This window comes from Aythya fuligula, chromosome 1 (genome assembly GCF_009819795.1).
Source record: "Aythya fuligula isolate bAytFul2 chromosome 1, bAytFul2.pri, whole genome shotgun sequence".
In the NCBI taxonomy this organism is placed as follows: domain Eukaryota; kingdom Metazoa; phylum Chordata; class Aves; order Anseriformes; family Anatidae; genus Aythya; species Aythya fuligula.
This window is the reverse complement of record NC_045559.1, coordinates 8701901-8724239: the sequence shown is the minus strand read 5'-3', so window position 1 is coordinate 8724239 and position 22339 is coordinate 8701901. Positions and strand designations below refer to the sequence as shown.

The window sequence follows — 22339 nt, the reverse complement described above, 5'->3', positions numbered from 1 at the left end:
GGATCTTCTTGCAATACTTTTGCTTTTATTATGATACCTTATCAGCTTATTCTCTAGGTAGAGGATGTTGGACATCTCTAGCTAATATATCTTAGTTTAATATAATCTCCCCAGTGCCTTGACTTGAAAATTGTTGTCTACCAATTTTTCCTAATGCATTAAGTGCTTTCTCATAATCAGCAAATGCCATGTCTAGCTGCAAATCATGTGTGTTTGCATTTCCATTCTGCCATTAATCACACCACTGTGAAATACCCAACTACAGATTATCCATTCTTTCGTCTGGCTAAAAACCTACTAGAGAACTGATTTATGAATGAGGTGGTTTTTTTTCTGTTTTCTTAACATTTTAGGTCAAGGACAGAAGTGTGAAATGGCTATGGTCACTGAAATCTCAGTTGTTAGGAGTTTGCTGGTCTGCAGAACAGTCATATGCATTTATGCATTCATGCACATGTATCTGCTCTTTGTTTTCAGTGTGTGTTCATTAGCTTTCTGTGTGCCTTTCTGCTAGATGTATCTTAATGCAAATCACAAACTCTTTTGCTTCTTCGCTAGTTATCAATTTTCTCCTTAAGAAGACTATTTTCACTGCCAGAGGAGCTGCTTTACTCAGAAAATGCATGTAAATGAAAACAACTGAACAAAATATCACAGAAATGTACATACTTAATGTGCTTGCTATAATAGTGTTGCTGATGCCTAGTTAGGCACATGAAAAACATTTGCTCAAAGTTTATGTTTATTAATATTAAAACAACTTTAAAGTCCCATTTTCTGTCTTTTGCCAGCAATTCCTGTGCACCCGGATTCACTAAAGACTTAAGAACAGGATGGGAGCATCTACTCTGACTGCATCTCTTCCTAAAATATTATGTGATAAAGGAGAGGATAGACAGTATGTCTGTCACAGAAGTCAAGAGACCATTCCACTATAATGGGAAGAACAAATTAGCAAAACCAGCAGGCTGTTCAACCACAAACTATTTACTGCCTTCATATGACAGGAATTGGTTTATCTTCTCATTACAGTTTGAAGAGGCTTCTTCCCTTGACAAAGATGCTTATTCAGAAAGAGTGCAGCTCATAAAAATCTACATTATGCATACCATAAGGGGAGAAATCTTTCATAAGGGGCAAAAACAAACATAATGATTGAGAAAGTAAAGAAAATAATCTCTTAAAGCAATTCAGGCACCAACTAAATGGGACTTCTTATACTGCAGCAGAGTCAGCTCCTGGCTCATGCTTGTAAACAGGTCAAAGACAGCACTTCACAGGAAAGAAAACCTCCAGGTGGGTGTGGATGTAGCTCAGAAATTACTTTTTTTTTTTTTTTTTTTTAATCAGTCCCACCCAAACTGATTATCAGGAATGCTTAAAAACAAACGAATGACCTCAGCTCTCAGTAATGCCCACAAGCGATGTGCTGATCTATGTTGAAGTGATGGATTTGTATATCCCTCCATTCACTGAGCACTTTTCACAAAAATCCAAATACTTTGCCATTGTGTAGACAACATCAAGTGAATCCTTAATAAAAGTTTATGAAACAGAGGTCACTGTTGCATATCTGAAGGTCAATACATCATCATTTAGACAAAGGATTTTCATTTATAAGCATATTAGCTTTTATAAAATATATGCAGTCAATATTAAGTATTTTTTGGATTAGTACATGTCAAACAGCAGTAGCATTGTATGTTCTGAAAAATTTCAGGACAGATCAAACCTTTTTTTTTTAATTATTTTTATCTATTTTTTTATCTTTTATCTTTTTATCTTTTCCTTTTTCAAACATTGTACGTTGTTTTAAATAGTGTAAAAGACAGAGCCCTCACCTTACAAACTCTTCCAACTCGAGAAAGAATTGTCTTGTCAGATGTGCCACTATCTTGTGATATTTCTCGGAAAAAGAAGTAGATTTTGTCATCATCTGGGTTATAGGTATCCGGGATGGGAAAAGTTCCAATGAACTTTGCTCCTAGAAGTTCCCCCAAAAAAAGATGTTATGAAGAAAAGTCTTGTTATTAAAATTCTTCTTAAATATCTACATTTATGTTGCATCTTTCAGTGAAATAAATATATCACTATATAGACACACAGTGGCAAGTTTGTTATAAGCTCTGAGAGAAAAGCAGCAGGGATTCTGAGATATTTGCTCTTGGTGTGATGTTTTTATGTATGCAGTTTACTACAACTTACATAAATATGCAGCATTGGGTATCATTTCTTGTTTGAAAGGAAGAAGACCTTCAATACAATGACTGCAAAAGTCTGCCATATCACTCATTCTCTAACCACCAACATCAAGCTAAGTGTTTTTTTCCCAAATTCCATGGTAGAATTTAATTAATTTAATTACACATTTCAGTAGTTATGAGTATAGAAATACACTACTGTTTACTAGAGATAGCTTGCAAATGAATGAAAGAACTTTGATTGATCCATGGGATTAAAAATTCAAACATAAATGACATCTTTTCCAAGTTAAAAGTTTCCTACAAACCTGTGCTTTAACAATCCTACCATCTCTATTTACAAATCCAACACAGTGCCTTGCTGAGATTACATTAGCAAAGGTTAGCACACCAAACTCCACAACTCTAACTAGTTTTAAGGAGATGGTTCCTTGTTTTGCATCAAAACGTTAGTTATATCAATCTGGGAACAAGTTGCTCAGAGAGTCTGTAGAGTCTCCTCTAGAGTAGAGTAGAGTAGAGTAGAGTAGAGTAGAGTAGAGTAGAGTAGAGTAGAGTAGAGTAGAGTAGAAATCTCCTTGGAGATTTCCAAAAGCCAAAGGATATGGTATTGAGCAACCTGCTCTGAGTGTCCTGGATTGAGGACCAGATGGCCTCCAGAGGCCATCTTCCAACCTCAGCCAGGCTGATTCTATAACATTCTGTTTGGGCTATTTTGCTTTTTGTACGGAGTGGCATGGCAGTTGTGTTACTTCTGGTCTCTGACAAAGAAAGCCTATCTCTGCCTGCATCTCATTGGGCCAAGAACTTCATCCATGTTCTTGACTGTCTTATTCAGATCTCATGTTCATGTTGTCTTCTTCTGTTCTACTTTTTCACCATTTTTATTTTCTTTTTTCCTTACAGACTACAATCAGAAATTAAACAAATGCAGGCTCCAGACTGCAACAGGGCAGGCAACCACACTGTGTTGCACAAGTCAGCCAGATACTTTGGGGTGTGATATTTTTTAAGACATTGCCCAGTGTGCTACAATAAATGAGCTCTTTTGAGGGCCCGTGGAGCAATGCTATATTTCTTTAAACAGAACTGCTTATGCAAATACAATGCAAAGAGACCCTTGACTCTGAGATACATTCTTTCAGTAATAAAATACATGGTCTTTGTCCCAGGTAAGGCTGCAGTGAAAGATAGTAAGGAGTACGGTGTAAGATGGCAGAGCAAACATTGGTGATTTGTGGGAAATACTATTAATACCTTTTATTGTATCTTCATGTCTTTTTTTTTTTAAATGATTATTACTTCATATTCACCTCAAGGAGTTTACACAATATACTTTATGGTACACAGAGAACAAAAATAGGGTCCTTGATTCAAAGGTTCACAGTCAAAGACTTGAGACAAAATGTTCAAGGGCTGCTGAATATGCACCTTCATAACAGAAGAGTAAATTTATTGGTCAAAATTGCCATAGACATTTAGATGTAGAGCTTAGGGATATGGTTTAGTGGGGACTGCTAGCGTTAGGTCAGAGGTTGGACTCGATGATCTTGAGGTCTCTTCCAACCTAGAAATTCTGTGATTCTGTGATAATTGCCTCTGTGATAATTTTAAACCTTTCTGACACTACAGAATGGCACCAACAGAAAAATGAAAAGATGAAGACGTCAGGCCCAACAAACTTAAGTGAAGATTTCAAATTGAGTCTAAAGCAAATATTCAGATACTCCTCAGGGCCTTTAAGGCCTCTTTGAAGATTAGATCTCCTACCATGAATAAATACATAATGACTTCCAATACGGCTTCTGTAGTATGGAGTTTATTAAACAATTCATAAATAAAGTAACCTGTGAAATACTTCTGTAGCATTCTTTTGAATTTCATATAGATTTTTATTTTTTTTTTAATCCACATTCACATAACAAAACCCTGAATATATGCTCTTTTAAAAATAAATTTCATTGCTTTACTTGGCAAGCCAAATGAAAAAACAAATGTCTCAATACCAATTCCTGGAATAGATTTTAAAGAATCTCTAATGAATTAAAGGAACACAAATATTTAATGATTTTAAATCACAATGGAGAACACTGATCTTGAAAGTAAAATCCAAACAAGAACACACCATAAAAGATATGAAGAACAAGAGATTGAAAACAATTTAATAAAAGAGATCATGAACTGAAAAGCACATTGTGTTCTGCAAATGAAATATTTGTCTCATCTCTTGTAATCATTCCATAAAACCATAGAAAAGCAAGTTCAAATCAATTGTGAATTAGGTTTTTGGATTCTTTGCATGGGAAATAAATTATATGGTGATCATTTTAAACCAGTGTTTGTTTTCCCATACACACCACTGTCCTCACTTAATTATTTCAATAGAAAGTTTTCCCACATATTAATTTCATAGCCAGACTGTATGCAACAGAACAGGGAATTAAAGGCATCAGGAGCGTTGAGAAAGAAGCTACCAGAGGTTCAGGTATTGCTCATGCTTTTTTTAAACATGCTTCTGTGGTCTGGTAGGAATAGTTACTACACCCAATCCTTTACTGCTGGTTCCCAGGGGTGGTCATGTTTGCTGTAGGTTACCTGCCTTCTATTTTCACCCTTCTAAAGCAAGCACTAATTTTAGCCAGGACAACCTCTCATGCATTAATAATGCTTCCAGAGAAAATTATTAAATCCGGAAAAGAGGACAGCAAATGCATAGCAAATCCTAGAACAAAGAAAAGGCGAACAAAAAGAGCTGGACACTTTCTGCAGTAGCTCTTTGTATCTGGGCTGCCAGAAATATGGGGCATGATAAGATACAAAGGACAGTGCTTACCTCATTTACCTTTAACCATCAACCATCAAAGTAGTAAGGCTCCTAACCTACACTCACCCAGGTCCTCTCTCAGGGTGGGACTGATTGGGGAAAGGAAGAAAGTGATGATAAATAATCCTATTTTAAGACAGATTCCTACAATAGGTGGAGTGAGTCACCCCGTGGAAGTGTCACCTCTCTCTGTAAATTACAGGCAGAGACAACTGAAATGGCTGAGCTCAGACAGGATGCTAACTTTTGCCTTTTAAAGCTCAGTGAGCTGAATTCCATCCAAAACATGCAGGACATAAAGAAGTTATTGCCTGTAAGTATCTGTCCCTGGCAAAGACAACTAAATTGAAATGAAAACAAACAAACCCCCCAAACCAAAAAAAAGATTCATGTATGCAGGGAAGCTCTCATCCTAACTCTGACTTTAACTTCCTGTAAAGGAGGGAGGAATGTGCAGCTATTTAGTGGATGCCTGTATGTCTGGTACCCCACTGCAGGATGCCCTCCTCTGCCATCTCAGCTGGAGGAAGGCACACAGTTCCAGTGGGCGGTTTTGCCTTCCGGAGCAGGGGCCCAGCCCCATGCACATCATCCAGGGCCCCAGCTCTGGAACAAACAGCTCTGGCCAGCTGCTGTGACAGCACTCAATTCTCCAGCCCTGCAGTGCTGAGTGGAGGCAGCATCCTTCAGTGCCACTGCGTGCAGGAGTATGAGCCTGTGTGAGTGTGAGTCATGGGAAAGATTAGCTGCCTTCCTCCCTTTCTCCTTTGTAGAGCGGCTATTCAGTCACTGAGATTAAAACATGTCTTAATTAGTCAAGATAGAGATGCCCTGCAAGGAACTGGAAGGTATCCTACGCATTTTTCCCTTGTGCTTTGTCTTTCTCTGCCTTCCCCCAGGAAAGAATAATCTTGTTTCCAGGAATGGAATAATAATTAACAAAAAAAAAAAAAAAAAAAAAAGGAAAAAAAAAAAAAAAAACCTTAGAATATTAAGGTGCATTTCAGAAAAACTTCCGCAGCCCACTGGAAAAAAAAAAAAAAATCAAGTTACACATTTCATGCTTATCCTAAGTAAAACATGAATCACGCCTGGAAATAATTTATTTCTAATTGTACAATTACTCAAGTATGTATGACCTTTCCTGGAGGTCTAGCACATATTTGGTCAATGGGTAGTAGGTTTAAGGAAGACGGGATTTAGATGAGGTGGAGGTTTTAAAACTGAAATTAAGTAAATATTTTTTTTTTTATACCAATATCATCTGAAAGCACAAAATGTATGAAATTGGTAATGTTACACAATCACCTAGCAATATACTGACTACGTTATGGCTTACTGCAAAACTGATCCCATTATTTAGAATTGCACTCAAAATTTTCTCCAGCCTTAAAAGGACCATTTCAAAATATTAAAAGTACCTAGTTTATGCCTGTGCCTCTTAGTATAACACTGCATGGATTGTGTTTGTGAAGTCTTATAGCATGACTGTGGTTTTTTATATGGCTGGAAAGAGAGTAAACTTGAAGAATATATGGGGTCTTTGGTGATTACATAACAAGGGTATATTTTCACACTGCAGCCACACTGAAGCTGTTTTTCAACCCCAGACATGTTAATATATTATTCTCCTTAGAAATCTTTCACAGATACAGATGCTTTATGTGAAAAACAGAATTAAAAAATGAACCAATCTATAGGAAAGAAGAAAGGCAGACTTCCTCTCACAAGCTCTAAACTAAAACACAAACAGTTCTCAATCCTTTAGTTTATCCTATGTTCTTGTACTGTTCCCTGGTCTAAAACTGCTCATGAAGAATCATTAATATCATGAAGAAATGTTTGGAACTGGATATTTAAGCTATAAGTTCTTGTGTGCTGGGAACTGAGCCCTCTTTCATCCCCCTGTAATGCTCATCGATGTGGATATGTACTAATGATAACACCAGATGCTCCTTAGGATCAAACTGCAGTAAATCTGTCTTTTTAGGATATTATAGCATCCCTTAGGATGCTACCCCAACTGTCTTTCCATGCTAAGCAGCCAGTAATAAAATCAGATGCTAAGGAACATGGTTAGAGAGCTGCCTCTGGGATGGACCCATCCCAGTCCAATACTGCATGCAGCCCATTTCTGGCCTAAACTGCACAAGGGACATGCAGCAATGAGAGGGAGGAGATAGAAGAGGTGGAGCAAGAGAGATGTTGAGCCATACATTTGAAGAGTACAGGTGATGAAACTGGGATATGTTAGCACTGCAGTGTGAGATTTTCTATCTCTCTGCAGGGCTACTCCTATCTGGAAACATAAGTTGACTTGAAGTGTTTTTTCCTTTCCTCCCCATTCCCCAGGAGAAATCTTGAGGTTATGGTGCCACATCTAGACATAATTATAGAGCAACAGCTTAGGAGGAGGGAGAGAAGGAGTAGGGAAGTAATAATAAAAGTATGAATATTTCCTCTTGTTGAGGTCTCAAAGAGTTAACAGGCAAAATTATGCCTTTCAGAAGTTGATTGCTGGGAAGACAACTTAACCCTGTGGTCAGCAGGCCCTGGCTTTACAATACACCCGTAATAGTTACACAGACAGCCTGAATCAGGGCCAGTGTTGCCACATCTTTAGAGACAGATGACAGCTAAAAGGGGGACGCTTTAACTGAGCATGGTTAGCTTGTGAGCGAAGTTTTCCACGTTACTCTGTGTGTGGTTTGAGACCGGCTGGGTGTAAATGTGGCCAGTTTTCTAGAGGGCTTACTAGCTCAGAATGTTTTTAATGGACAAGAAAAAGCAGTGTTTTGCTTGGGAAGCTATTTTAGGGTGCCCTTAGTGGTTTTAAAATGATCCTGACAGCAACAAAAGGTATTTTTCCCCTTCTAAAAAGGGGGGAAAAATACAAAATGAGAGAGAGAGAGAGAAGACCTCCTACCTAAAAACATGGAATTTCTAGTCTGTCATTTCAACATACTGGAGGGAACAGCTTTTAACAAGTGATCAGGAAAAAAAAAATATTCCAACAAGACTGGAAATAAAAGCATTTTAGGCATGATAGTATTCCAATTATAGCACTATATACATATGTACGGATCAAAGATGGAAAGAACTATTAGGTCTTACTCTCCTCCTCTTTCCTTAATTAGTATTTTCACCTTTTTGACTTTTCTCAAGTACATTTTTGTTCCACTGAGCTTTTTTCCAAAAGAGTCTACATAATCCAAAGATACCATGATACAGTATCTATATTTACACTTACTGGACATATATTTATTTAAGAAAGGGGCTATTAACTTCAGAGAGACAGGGACAATGCAAATGACAACAGCATATGTTTGGGATCTTACCAGTAAGCCAGTAATGTTCAGAAATGTCAGTTCTGATGTAATGGTGGTCGTGAGAAGGTCCCAGGGAACGTGTTAGAGCCGTGTCTTTGCCAAGGAAATCAGAAGCTGTTCCAGCATAAAGATACTCATCTACAAATGAAAAAGAAATGGGGTTTCTACGGCTGTGGAGTAAACAAATTACAACTATTTGTGTTCTGTTGGGTGAATATCACCTGCATCTAATTTGCCTATGAACTAATTTAATGCTTTAAAGTGTTATAGTCTTATATTTTAATAGGATTTGTGATTCTGTGAAATTACTTATATATTTAAATGGAAGTAGTATTTATAATAACATGTCTGAGAAGCGAAGAAGTCCATGCCTAATTTTGGATGCCTTTTAGGCATCCAAAAAATCCTCCCTTCCAGGCTTTGATAAGCTTTGGGCTAAGGGGGTGTAAGAATATCCAAACTGAAAATCCTGCCCCATGAGCCTGGGGGGGCATGATGTGGAGAGGACATCTAGTAATCCAAGCTTGCTCTCATGACCCTTGTCATGTGCCTTGTCAGCACACATGGCTTTGCTGATCCTGGGTTGGAGCTGAAACACTATGGATGGTCCAACCCAGGAGCTTCTCATCTTGGCCCTTTCCTGAAGTAGGGATCTCTGCCTGACACTTCATTCATGAAGAGGAATTTAGGCACTAGTCTCAACTATGCACCTTTAGGCACCTTCTCAACTATGTAACATGTTAATGGTAGGAATATGGCTACAGACCCAAACTGTGATCATTTTAACATAGTGAGTAGTTCCACTAAAATAAATGACATCTTGCTTGAATAAGGCAGCCAGAATTTAAAAAAAAATACTGTATTTTTTTTTGCTACATTTGCAGTTACTATTTAATTTTCTGTCAGCTTTCTGAGCAATGTAAAACTTCACAACTTTAAGAATTGCACAATATTTTCTGCTTTCCTTCAGATCTCAGTATTTTTCTAAAGGGAAGCAAAGAGTTACTGTGATTTTATTTTTTTTAATTATTATTATTTTTTCAACCACATTGTGCATTTTACAATTCTCTTTCATTTCTACAAAAATAACAAGATATCTTTATTGGTCAGAGAAACTTTGTTTTTGTTTAATGGCTTGCAACTGTAATTCAGTTTTTTAAAAGTGGACCTTAATCATATAAAAAGCTGAATGATCTGTGTGATATATAAAATTACCTTTCCAGGTTTTCTGATGCTCTGAGTAGAAACATTTCACAATATATTTTAGTGAGAAGTCCTTTGTTAAGAGCAAACTTACAATAAATATCAATCAACACAAATGTTGTATCATTTCATTTGCAAAATTTATAAACACATTAAAAAAAAAAAATCAAAACAAACCAAAAACCCCACAACCCAGTGACCCGCAAACACCTTATTTGGCCAAAAAAAGATCTGTTAGCTTTCTTTTTTTTCAATATTGCTGTTACTCATGTATTATTTCCTTGACCGTACTGGAAAGCACATCTTTCAGACAGCATGTCGCCTTTGTAAAGAAACAATAGTGCATTCAGTACGGTATTTGTCATAATGAGGAATGGGCAGGGTAATTGGTGTTTGCTAACTGACAGGCACTCAGTGATCAATAAACCTGAAGGTCTAACAGAAACTGCTCATCCTTGTCTAGGTTCTGCTGACAAGGCGCTTTCAGCACTTCTTGTGGCTTTCAGTCCAAGTTCCAGTTATTTCCAGAATTGTTTTGGTGAGCAGTAATTTGTAATAGAAGATGGATGATGAGCAGGTGATTTTTAGCTGGAAAGACTAGTTTTTCCAATAGCATGTAATTAATCCGTGGAATTTACTTGGGGGGAAATGCTGTGCACAATTCAGAGATTAGCTGTTAGAATGAAAATTACTCACTCATGTTAACCTACATATGGAAATAAAAGGAAATAATATTTAGCTCATATTTATATCTGATTTCAAAGTGCTTTTTGAAGGAAGTAAGTAATATTTATTGCCATTTTGCAGATAAATTAAACCATGCAGAGAGAAACAATGTTCCAAAGGCTATTCCTCTCTCCAGTAGCAGAGATGGGAATTGAGCTCCCCTAGTCCCAGTGTATCTTATCCATGAGCTATACTGCTCTCCTAGCACTTTTGGGAATAAAGTAATCATCCAAAGATAGGTCAAGAATGCATTCTCTGGTCAGGCCTGTAACTCTTTACAGTGCTCCTTGTACATTATTGCAAAGCACTTGACACCAGGCACTGACACCCGGGAAGGGATGCTGGAACAGCCCAATCATTAATATTATCTAGCCATAAAATTCTTATGTACCAAAGTTCATGGTTTAGTTAGCTAAAGTACAGCATCTTCTTCATTTCACAAGATTTAATAAAGAAGTCGATGTACTAGAGTGCTACTGAAATTAGCCAACTCTATAATAAATCATGGAGCTATATTGCATTAAGAAAAAGAAATAGTTAAAGTTTCTAGAATTCCATTTTAAAAATAGACTTCACGGTCATTAAACAGTTCTAGGGATCTCTGAGAAGAATAAGCACTGGCTTTAATCTATTGTTTTTAATAAAGGAAGTCCTGCCCCATCTGTTGGGTCAGAATCACAAATCATCTATCTTACTATCTGAGAATAAAGACTGAACATTAGTCATATTCTTTTTATAACACAGAGTGACTGATACTTCAAAGCATTGTCACCACTACTCTTTGGCTGTAAATGAAAACGTCATGGTGCTTCACTCTTATCTTGTATTCATAGGCTTGATGGACAAGTTAAATGAAAATTGTTCAAAGCTATGAACCAAACCATGACAAAAGTAGCTCTTATAGTGGTTTGAAATCCAGAGGTCAAGCTGACATTCCTCAGCACCAAATGTCAGACCACACAGCGCTGTGAGGCACGCAACAATTGTGCTATCTTGTTCTTAGGCTTCCAGCTTCAGAAGTGGCTACTCGAGTAAATAGAAACCTCGAAAATGTATTTATGGAAATAGTGGATGTCAGCAGACTTCAAAGGGCAGAACATATTGATAATTGTGGAAAGAGGCCCAGAAGTGCTTGAAACATTGTCTGTCCATGTGGTTTTTTGTTGTTGTTGTTGTTGTCTTCTTAAAGGATAAATGACTGGGTGAGAATGAAATCCTGCTCAGAGGTTTCACAGCCACTCAAATTTCTCTGTTTGTGTTGCTGCACTTCCAACTGTTTGGTGTCTGCAGTCTGAAGGCTCCCCCAGGTCCCAGAGCATAAAGCAGCATCGGAAGCACAACCACAGCCAGAGTTTCTCCACCAGTGACATCTGCTGAGCCTCTGACCCTGGTGTCTGCCCATGAAGCCACTGAGCGTCTGGCTCTGATGGTTTCTTACCTGCCATCACAGATGCAAACGGCTGCTGAGGATCAAAAGGGCATTTCAATCTGCCCGACTCCAGGTTCTGGGTATCCAGTCTGAATGCTGTTTCCTGAGAATAAACACATATTCATTAGCCTGGTGTGGCTGCAGAGAAAAAACTCAGACTGTTCTGTTAACATATGAAGTGAAGGTGTATTAGATCATGTAGCTGTCATGTCAGGATTGATGTTTACAGTCCATGTCTCTGTTTTATATCTGGATTTTTTATTTATTTATTTTTTCACTCATTGTTTTAATGTATCTCATTCACTCCATAGCAAAAATAAATAAATAAATAAATAAATCTTGGAAAAATAAAATTATTTTCAGAAAAAAAAAAAAAAAAAGATCCAATGCTCTTTTCTATTCAAATTAAAGGCTGAATTGTACTTAAAAGGCACTGGCTTCTATTTGAGAAAGTGCTGATAGACTGTGTTGCAACAGGAGACCCAGATGGGATTCTGGCTGACTCCTAAATTTCTCTAGGGACTGCTGAATAATGTTTGTGGCAGACACAGTTCAGACCCCTTTAAATAAGAGCAGCATATGTTCTCTCTTGTTATTTTTAACAAGGCTAATGATACAAGAGATATTAGAATAGATCCTTCCTTAAAGTTCCCAAATACAGTGTGATTAATGCTTAGGTCTCAGAACAAGGGCATAGAGGGAGGTTAAGAAAATAAATTATTTTAAAACAATTTCTGATGATTTCAGTGGGGAATCTTATATTTCTGATTCAATTTTTGTAAGCATTAATTTGAAGTTTTGCTATAGTTTTGAATTGCTACAGTGGTCAGTTTCACTTGTTCCTTTCACTAGCTTCCTAAAAGCACACTTAACTGAAACCCAAATGTCCTCAGAAGGCAAAATGATTACTCAGATAAATGAAGTCTTTGTAGGTTCAGAAATTTGATTTTCACAATTTTATTGTTTTTAGAGAAGGGAGATTGCCTACAGAGGTGTTTTTAATATATTCTCTTATTTACAATGACATTTAAAAATCACATGACCTGACTAGTGGTCAGGAATCAAATTATTGTCAGTTTAATGTTAATTGCAGAGATACAACATTTGAAGTTAGTTTCAAAGAAAAAACTGTGATTTAAACCATCATTTAGAAAATGGTGAAGTGACTTTAATTATTTATTTCTATACCTCTGCCTTACAAGAGGACTGAAGAGTGCAACTGAGCTTACTATGTCCAAAGATAGACACATAAGATCAGACTTCATAACACATTAATTCAATTCATGCTAATAGTGCATCAGATTATAAATAACCAAGCTGTTCTATTTCGTTGAGAAGTCTCTTAAATTCTCTAGGCTCAGAGGACAAAAGCCCAGGATGTTTAATAATTAATCTCCTTACTTAAGAGGGAAAAAGAATCAATTCCAATCTACGAAGATAAATTCCATTTTCTCCAGCAATACTGTCTGCTATAAATCAGAATTTAATAATCCAACAAGAACCCTTGTTATCCTCTCAAACCTGTGGATATCAGGCAAACCAAACTCTCAGGCTACTGAACTGAGCCAGAGCACAGTGAGGACAAAACTGAATTAAGAACTGAGCATTATTTTGCTGGCAATACATTGCTAATGTCCCATTCTCATTTCTTCCAAGAAATTCAATCCTGAGCTGCTCAGAGGACCGTTGCAGTATCACATGCCAAGAGACTGTCCCAATATCCAGCAGTAATCCAGAGACCGAGGTCTTTGTAGATCACCATCAAATATTTCAGACTGCACCCAGACAAACTAATGGACACTACCAGGTATTCACACAGAATTAAACTCCTGCTTTCACTTTGGACAAAGCTTTCAAAGAAAAGAGCATCCCTTGGAGAGCTGTGGCTAACGGCACCGACCGGGCCAAACCTCGTCTTCACCAGCCAAGAGAAGTTTTGGCAGTGACTTCAGTAATAGCAAGACTAGGACTTTAATCCCCTTTAATTGTGTGATCCTGTAGGGGATTTGTACTGCTTCAAAAGCAGTGTGTGCTGTGGTTTTGAGTCACCTGATCCACACTCTTTTCCTGCCTGTTTTTGCAGCACTGGCACCAGCCAGCAGACCACTGGGCAGATCCTCTGCTGCTTCCAAAGGTCAGCAGGGCACTGCCTGATTGCACAGTCTCCATGAGGCTGTCTCAGTCCTTGACTCTCCCAAGCATCCCACAGCTTCCTGTAGAGGTTGCTAATTACCAAATATCCACTCTTCATCCTTACAGGCCAGAGAAAAAAACAGATCTGCAACAGAAGCACCCTGAATTTCCATACAGTACTCCTGGCTTCAGTTCCTGCAACCAGGAGGACCATAAGACATTTTCAACTGTCTGTCAAATTCAGAACAATGGGTTTGCAAGGAGACCAGACCCAGCACCCTTGTGCTATTGTCAGATTTATCTGGACAGACAGTGCCAGGACAGTGGATATATGGTGTTTGGAAGAAAGGGAAAACGTTGAATCATAGAATCATTAAGGTTGAAAAAGACCTCCAAGGTCATCTGATCCAACCATCCCCCTATCACCAATATATCCCACTAAACCATGTCTCATTCAAACTGTTATTTCAGTAGGAGGTTGTAAAAGATCTGCACCATCTGAGGAGGTGGGAGTAGTGATGAATGCTGCACAGCTCACCACTACAGCTGAGCAACCAGTGAGTGCAGGAGAGGCAAGACTGGGAGACAGTGAGGGGATTAGGAAATACAATATGGGAATTCTTCTTCCATTTCCTCTCATAAGGTAATTGGTCACGTCTAATTGAGACAGACCCCATGTCTCGACTGACTGCCAGACTGAACAATCAGGCCAACTCCATAACTTTATAAAGTCTGATGAAAACAGCCTTCACAAATAAAGTTGCAGTGGCGGAGTGGATAAGGAATCTCGTTAATGATCCAGAGGTAAACCAGAGACTTACTTAAACTTTTGCTGAGAGTTGTTCTGCTCAGTTCAGCTTTATATTTAATTATTCATGCTAAGGAATCAACACAGTACAAGGGATCCAGTTGTTTCAATTGGAATATTCAAGGAAATTAAGAAAAAAAGAAAGAAAAAAAAAGCCTAAAATATTTATTTGCAAGCCCTATCTATTATTCAGTATACATTTTATTAATGGCTTATTAGGAAAAGAACACCACAATGCAGAATTCAGATAGTTCAGTTCTCTGCAACTTTGGCAGACCCCTGGTCAATCAACCCACAATTTTATGGAATAAAATGAGTCTCAGTCAGGGCTAGCATTAATACCCATCCCCTCACATCCTTTTTTTTTTTTTTTTTTTCTCCCTGGGAGCATCTGCCCTTGATTTTGTATGTCAGAATAAATCCAGTGTGTATATATTTCAGGGTATTGCATTTAATAACATATCATTAAACCTCTTTTCTTATATTCTAGTATTTCACTTAGACCCTGAGAAAAAAATAAAGCTATTTCTACAGCAGCACTGTAAGCCTGCAATGCAGGCAAGCAGCCAGACAGGTCACATCCAGACACTGTCTGAGAACAGAGCCAGTGTTATAAATATAGCCAAGGTGTGATACATATAGGAGTTAAAAAGAGACTTGTGTATTAAGTGGTTGCTTGACACAACACTGTTGTGGGGGTTAGGTCTCAAACATTTGCCACTTAGGATAGAGATTTCTTTGTCACCAGCAAATGAAGACCAATCAGCCGCTAAATTCAGTCCAGGACTATGCCACTTGTGATGGAGGATACACAGCATTTCCTCAGTGATAGGGCTGCAAACCAGCTGCAAAGCCTGAGATACCATCCTTCAGCTCAGAGACCATTTACAAACTCTGTACTACCCTTACAGGGAAACAAGCCCTGAGGAACAGGGTATATGTGTACCTTAAAAAGTAGAGCATTGAATGTCATCTTGAACTCTGCATGTGTGTGTGTGTATGTAAGTAGAAAATATGTGCGGAAATGACTTACTAGAAAGAAAGATATCTGGGTTAAATGTGCTCTTCACTTAGTTAATCATGTAGAAATGTCATTCCAAAAAGCATTGCGTAGTAAGTCTTACCAAGGAAAGTGCTTTGTTCAAAAGCGATACACACATATCAAATGTGAGAACACAAGTTCCCGTCTGACCTAAAAAATCTGCCATTTACTCTGTTATTTAGGCAAGCTGCTGTCAGTTCATTTTTTATACACTCACGGGGTATTTTTCAATCTGTGATGAATGCTAAACAAGACAAGGGTTACTCCTTGACATGTCAGAGTAGCAAGGAAATTAAATTACCTCTTTGTGAGTGCCAAGTTCAATGTATCCACAGAGAGGGTGAAATGCTCCTGTGCCACAGACGTAAACATGGGTTCGGTTGTAGGGCTGAAGAACCCTGATAAAATTGGCACATTCTGTCTGTTGTGAAAGGAAAGGAGAGAAATGTTGTTATGTTTATTTTTCTCTTTGACATTATTGTACTAGGTTTTAGCCATAATATCCTTGTGTTTAACCTCAAAATTACTGTAGCAGTGACTGTTTACTAGATAGATCAAAGTTGTGATGGCTAAAATTTTACAGTGGCAATGTACCAAGCAGCTCATCAATCAGATTTGTAAGCCTTTCTGTTGTAACACTTACAGACATGAGAAGCTATGTGGTAACAGTATAGTTTAGAGGACATCTCTTCAGCATATGCTGTGGACACATCCCCTGTCAACAAAGGTCAAATAGCCACTGGATTAATCTGCCCACAAATCCTCCCACCTTTGCTCCTGATTAAGGGTTCTGCACAAGCTTTAGCACTGAAGATTACATGATAGAAATCCTTGTGGCAATCTGAAGGCCTTCACCATACTTCCAAGGGGATGTTTTGTGCAAGTGACCTCTCTTTGCACCAACCACAGTTGGTCACCTTTATTTGGAAATTCCTGTGAGTCCTTTGGGATGCTCAGGTCAAGTCTTGGCTCTAGCTGGGCTTGGTCATGTCTGGTACAGATGGCAAGTGGCACAGATGCCACTTGCTGTAAGGATGAGCTGGATATAAAGGCAAGTTGTAGTTTTCCCCAAAATTAAAGAAATATGTGCACATATAATAAGGTAGTGCACAAAAGTTTTGTATAGGTCCAAGAGACCATCCTACATGTAAGTGCAGAGACAATGCAGGAAGCAAAAAGGAGATAGTTTTGATGTATGTTAGAAACTAATTTTCTCTCATGCCTTTCCTTTTGTCTTAGCATAGGAATAGATCAGCACAAATCCTCCATATAGACCAGTATCAGAACTTTCCCAGTGTTCAGCAGAGGTGTTGTTTGGCTTTTGTCTGCTGTAAAGATAAGGGTAGCAATAAGTTAGGATAAAAAGTTGGAATTCCTCAGACAAGAGCACAAAGACTGTTCTGAGTTGGAGTCCACCTTGATAACAGACAAGCTGGACAGAAAGCATGGGATTTGTGGAGAGAAAAGGAAGAAATTTTATTATACAGCTGGGAAATGTTTACATTTCTAGTGGACTCTAGACACGATGTAATCTGTGCTATGCAAAAGAGATATGAAAGTTTTATTGTATATATGAATGCACCTTATATACACGGAGACTTCTTAAAGAAGATTTGTGGTTCCAGGGAAACACTAATGAGGCTGAGATCTTGTTTTAACCTTAACTGCAGCTGTCTACAAGTTAAGTTAATTTGTAGTGTCCACTTCTACTCTGATTCATCAATGAAGTATAATGAAGTTACATTCAGGATATTTCCAAGGAAAGAGGAGCACTGCAATGGGAAAGAAAGGATTTCAGGGGAACCTTTCTCACAATAAATTTCAGAGGAAAGTCCATTCATCTTTCAACTAAATTCATTACATACAAGAATGGCTAAGTATGATTGCTGCTCTTAATATTGAATATTTTTCTTGAAGCATCAACATTTAATGAAATTCAATGACGGAAAGGAAAGGAAAGGAAAGGAAAGGAAAGGAAAGGAAAGGAAAGGAAAGGAAAGGAAAGGAAAGGAAAGGAAAGGAAAGGAAAGGAAAGGAAAGGAAAGGAAAGGAAAGGAAAGGAAAGGAAAGGAAAGGAAAGGAAAGGAAAGGAAAGGAAAGGAAAGGAAAGGAAAGGAAAGGAAAGGAAAGGAAAGGAAAGGAAAGGAAAGGAAAGGAAAGGAAAGGAAAGGAAAGGAAAGACTTTTTTTCAATTAATCCTGAAAAGAAAAAGTGTAAAAGCAGCTTACTAACCTATATAATGCATTTAGAAACGAGTATATGGATGCACATTTTATTGTCAGCGGTAATAAAAATATAGATACTATACTTACGTGGGCATCTTTCCCAGCTAATTTGCATAGCTCCACCTTTTCTTTTGCTGCAGGCCAGTAAATCTGGAAGAAAATTTTAAAAATACAAAAATATATTATTAAGATATGTATTATAAATAGTCCTCTGATTGCTGCTTAGCTATTTCCTTGAATGAACAGTTAAAACTGACTTATGCATGTCAAAGGAATTTACGTGAGTAGAAGTAAATGTGGCTTTGAGTATAGTTTTTTGTCACTAGTATCAAGGCTTTAAAATCAAATCCTTTTTTCTTTGTTAATTTCTTCTTTGTGTATACCTACCTTTTTAAAGTACTTAGTTGATCCACCTAACACACCTTGTAAGCATTATGAACCACATGTTTTTCTCAAAGATTAGATGAGCTAAATCATCTTGAAACTAAACTGACTGCAGAACAAGGCAATTTACATTTATGATGAATTTGATCCAGTGAACTTGGCAAAGCAGTTATAGAAAAATAGTGAGCTGTTACTGCCAATTTCCAAATGAAAAGAAGTTTTGTTTGAAAAACTAAAAGTAACTGAAGAGAAATTTGTAGAACAAGAAGTACATTTGACAGAAATTAATAGCACATTGTTTTAAAACATCATCAATCAACAATAACTAAGTTTACTGAGTGAAACATAAAGATTTAGAAAATGACATAGAAGTTTAGAGAAAAATCATATACCTTAGACAATTTGCAGCATATATTATTACTGTTTCTCTTTGTTTCATTTGTATTATAGAATTCTTTGTATTAGGTTTAAGTGCAGATGGAGCCAGATGACAAATCATTATCTGTTACTGTAACCCCAATGATATTAGTGGTGAAAAGTCAAAGAGCAACTGCTCCATTTCTGATTCATTGATTTCAATTAAACAGTTAGAATTTGATATTATCCAGTATTCCAGTATATTTTTGATTCTATTAAATTCAAAAAAAGAAGCTAAATACCAAAATTTTCAGAAACATTATGCTAAGTGTGTATCTTTTTTTCCTTATTTTGACAAAAGAAAGCTACAACCATTTCTCATGATTTATAACAACAAATCACAATAATTTTAAAGCAAATATTAGTTAGGAAATTGCCTCATCCCAGAGACCAATATGAAGATTGCTAGTAGTCATACACGCTTTTTTACTCGAGTCTCAAATCACAGTTGGTAAAATCCTAAGCAGTGAATAGTGAATATATGAATAAAAAAATGTTATATCATTAAAAAAATAAATCATTAAAAAGGATCTTCCAGTAAGGACAAGTAACTCAAAAACATGCAAGAAGAGTTAGCTTCTGTAATATTCCTTTTTGTTCACCCAGATATTGGCAACTTTTAAGATGTGGCTTGCCCCATACATAGGTTCTGGGATGGAAAGCTGGAGTGCCCTGTGTCAAACGGCTTTATCACAGTCCCAAACACACAGCCAATATTCCTCTCAATATGGAAACCATCTTTTTATTTAATTTCTTTCTCTTCTCTTCCCAGTGCTAATGGATGTGTTGGCTTTCTGCAAGGAAATTAATTTCCTCTCAGTGAATTTGCAGTTACCTTTGTGATTAGAGGCTAATAGTGTATTTTAAGTTATATAAACCTTAACCCTTTACAGCAACATTTACCTAAAGTCAGAGATAAGGCAGTATAAAAACATCTCTGCACTGGAGTAAAAATTTATTTTCCCAGAGCATTTTCTCAGAATTATGTCATGATAGCATCCAGGTACAAAAATGCAATTGGAAATCAGCCACACCAGCATGTCTGTATTACACAGTGTACAACTCCAGAATGTACAGCAAGAAGCACTGGGAACATTGCAAAAACATTGGGAAGAGTTGAAGCTAGTACCAGTGAACTCATCTGCCCTCTGTCTGGGTGGAGTGGGACAGCTTCCCCTTGCAGCACTGTTTTGTCACAAGTGCCAAAACATTGGGTTAAGGAGAAGGAGAGGCTGAGGCACAATCAGTGCTGTTGAAAAAAAAAAAAAATATGATGAAAAGGAACAGGCAGAGGAATATGAATTATGGATCTCCAAATAGCTTGGTTAACTTAAGCTGAGATCTTTTCTTCAAGTCTCTGTCACATAAATTTCATGCCCAATTTTGCCCAAGCACACCCCATCAACAACAGAGAAGGGTATTAGAGGTCTTTGATCTTCCTGAAGACTTTTTTTTTTTTTTTCCTCCCAAAATTGTTTAGGTGTCTGGTTATGCAGACAAGATCTCCTTCTGTAAGCTTTCAAAAATGCCTGCCTCTTCCTGCCAACTGCACAGAAGTACTGGACCCTTGCTTTGGGAGTTCCAGTTATATTGGAAAACATCCACTTGAAGACATCAGGTATATTAATGTCTTCATTAATATGCATTAATATAACTCTAGCCTCAATTCTTGTTAAGATTCCTTCATGGGAAATAATGTTTGTCATACGAACTGGACTAGTCAGGTTGAGACATCACATTCCCTGCCTTTGTAAAAGAAAAGACCACAGTCAGTTATGAAAGAAAAATCAATGGTCTCACATTCTGGCTACTCAACAACCTCAGTACTTAGCATTATACAAGGCCAAAATAGTCAATGAAAAGTGTAGTTAAGTGATCCAACTAACTTTTAAATCAACTTGAACCTCAAAGGAAAATAATAGTATCAGTATCAACAATAACAATAAAAACAATGACAATGATATTCATATGGAAAACCAGAATCATTTCATGTTTCAAACAGCACAAATTATATATATGATATATTTCATGGTCTATATCTGTAGTGTCTGGAGAAATCTTAGAATAGCTAAGTACAATTACTCAATTTAAGGGAAGACTCTACCTAGTTGAAATACATGAACAATATAATTAAATAGGATTATTTTCTTCTCTTAAGCTTCAGCTTATTTTCCTTTTAAGATATCCATATCAAAATTCCAAAGGTTAGGGCTACTGTCATGGTTTCCTGATTTTATCTTTTATGGACCAATTAAAAACAAAATACCTTAGCATTACTTTTAAATAATTGCACAAATATTTTCTTAAATTTAGCAACAGAAAAGAAATTAAAATCTCCAAATTACTGTAAGCTTATAAGTTCTCTGCTAGCAGAGTGAAAGAAAACCTCCCAGGAGTACAAAATTAAATAACACAGAAGTGTAGGACAGATAAGGTATCACATTAAAGGGTAGCTGGAAATTCATTTCTGATTAAAACAAAACATTAGAAACCACAAAGATATTTTTCAGATCAGAAGCAAAGTAAGTTCTAAAAGTAACTTTTTCCTTCCTCCAATCATACATTTTTACTGTAAGAAGAGGGGAAAGAAAAAAAAAAACAAAAAGAATTTTCAAAAAATATAGATAATTTTGATACATAAATTGATTGATGGATGCTATATATACCAATCAATTAAGTATAATGGTGTATATATATATGTATATATATGTGTATATATATGTATATATGTATATATACACAATTATGGTATATATAGTGATATATATATACTATATATACCACTATAAATATTATCTAGACACAGTTCTGTGAGTTTCATTTCAGCTGCCATCATGAATTAACAATACTGGTTATGGGCCAGTATTTCCCTTGTTCTTCTGTACGTAACTTTCTCTATCCACTTTTGTTCCTAGGCTAACACTTAGAATATAAACCCCTTGGTGAAGTGATAGCTCAAAGACAAACCACTGAGTTCTGATTCCAAATAAACTTCTTTATTAGGTTAGAGATTTTCCAAGAATCATTTCTAATGAAGCTACTAAACCTGGGATGATACAAAGCTTTTCCAAAAGAATGGAAATTACTACACACCATCACAACACACACAGAAATGAGAACATGAGATACCTAAGTAAGATACAATCCTATTGGTCTTACTTCATCTGTTTGCAAGACTTCAGAAAAATTTCTATGGAATGGATAACTTAAGTTTCTAGAGAATATCAAATATGGTATTACACAATATAAATTGGTAAAGAGCCATTGCTCCTGGTTAATATTGTACCTTTCCTTAATAACATATCTGAATTGAACATTAATGTGGTAAAAATCCTCTTCATAAAGGCTCCAATAAAGCATTTTATAAGTTGCCACATGGAAATTGATTAGCTCAGCCAGAGAAATTAGATAATTATTAATAAGAAAAAAATGGTCTGATAAATAAAGAACTTGTGGTAGGAAGTTACTGATGTAGTTCTTCAAGAAATAATGTTATATCTCATATCATATCATGTACTCCTCAGTAGTCTTGGCAAAAACACAGCACTCTGCAGCAAAATTTAGAAATTACATAAAATTAAGAAACTTCAGTAATAAAACTGAAGACTTTCAAATCCA

The 22339-nt window shown here is 36.8% G+C and overlaps 1 protein-coding gene across 2 annotated transcripts in view; it reads right to left on the bottom strand.

Moving 5' to 3' along the window:
* Window positions 1-22339, bottom strand: part of SEMA3D (semaphorin 3D) — a 144238-nt gene that overhangs the window by 50740 nt on the left and 71159 nt on the right. For both annotated transcript variants that reach the window (XM_032207405.1, XM_032207406.1), the window contains exons 4-8: window positions 18008-18070; window positions 15997-16116; window positions 11722-11815; window positions 8364-8492; window positions 1842-1984 (exon numbers count right to left, since the gene is read on the bottom strand). In XM_032207405.1, coding sequence (XP_032063296.1) covers window positions 1842-1984; window positions 8364-8492; window positions 11722-11815; window positions 15997-16116; window positions 18008-18070 — 549 coding nt within the window. The remainder of the gene's footprint in view (window positions 1-1841; window positions 1985-8363; window positions 8493-11721; window positions 11816-15996; window positions 16117-18007; window positions 18071-22339) is intronic.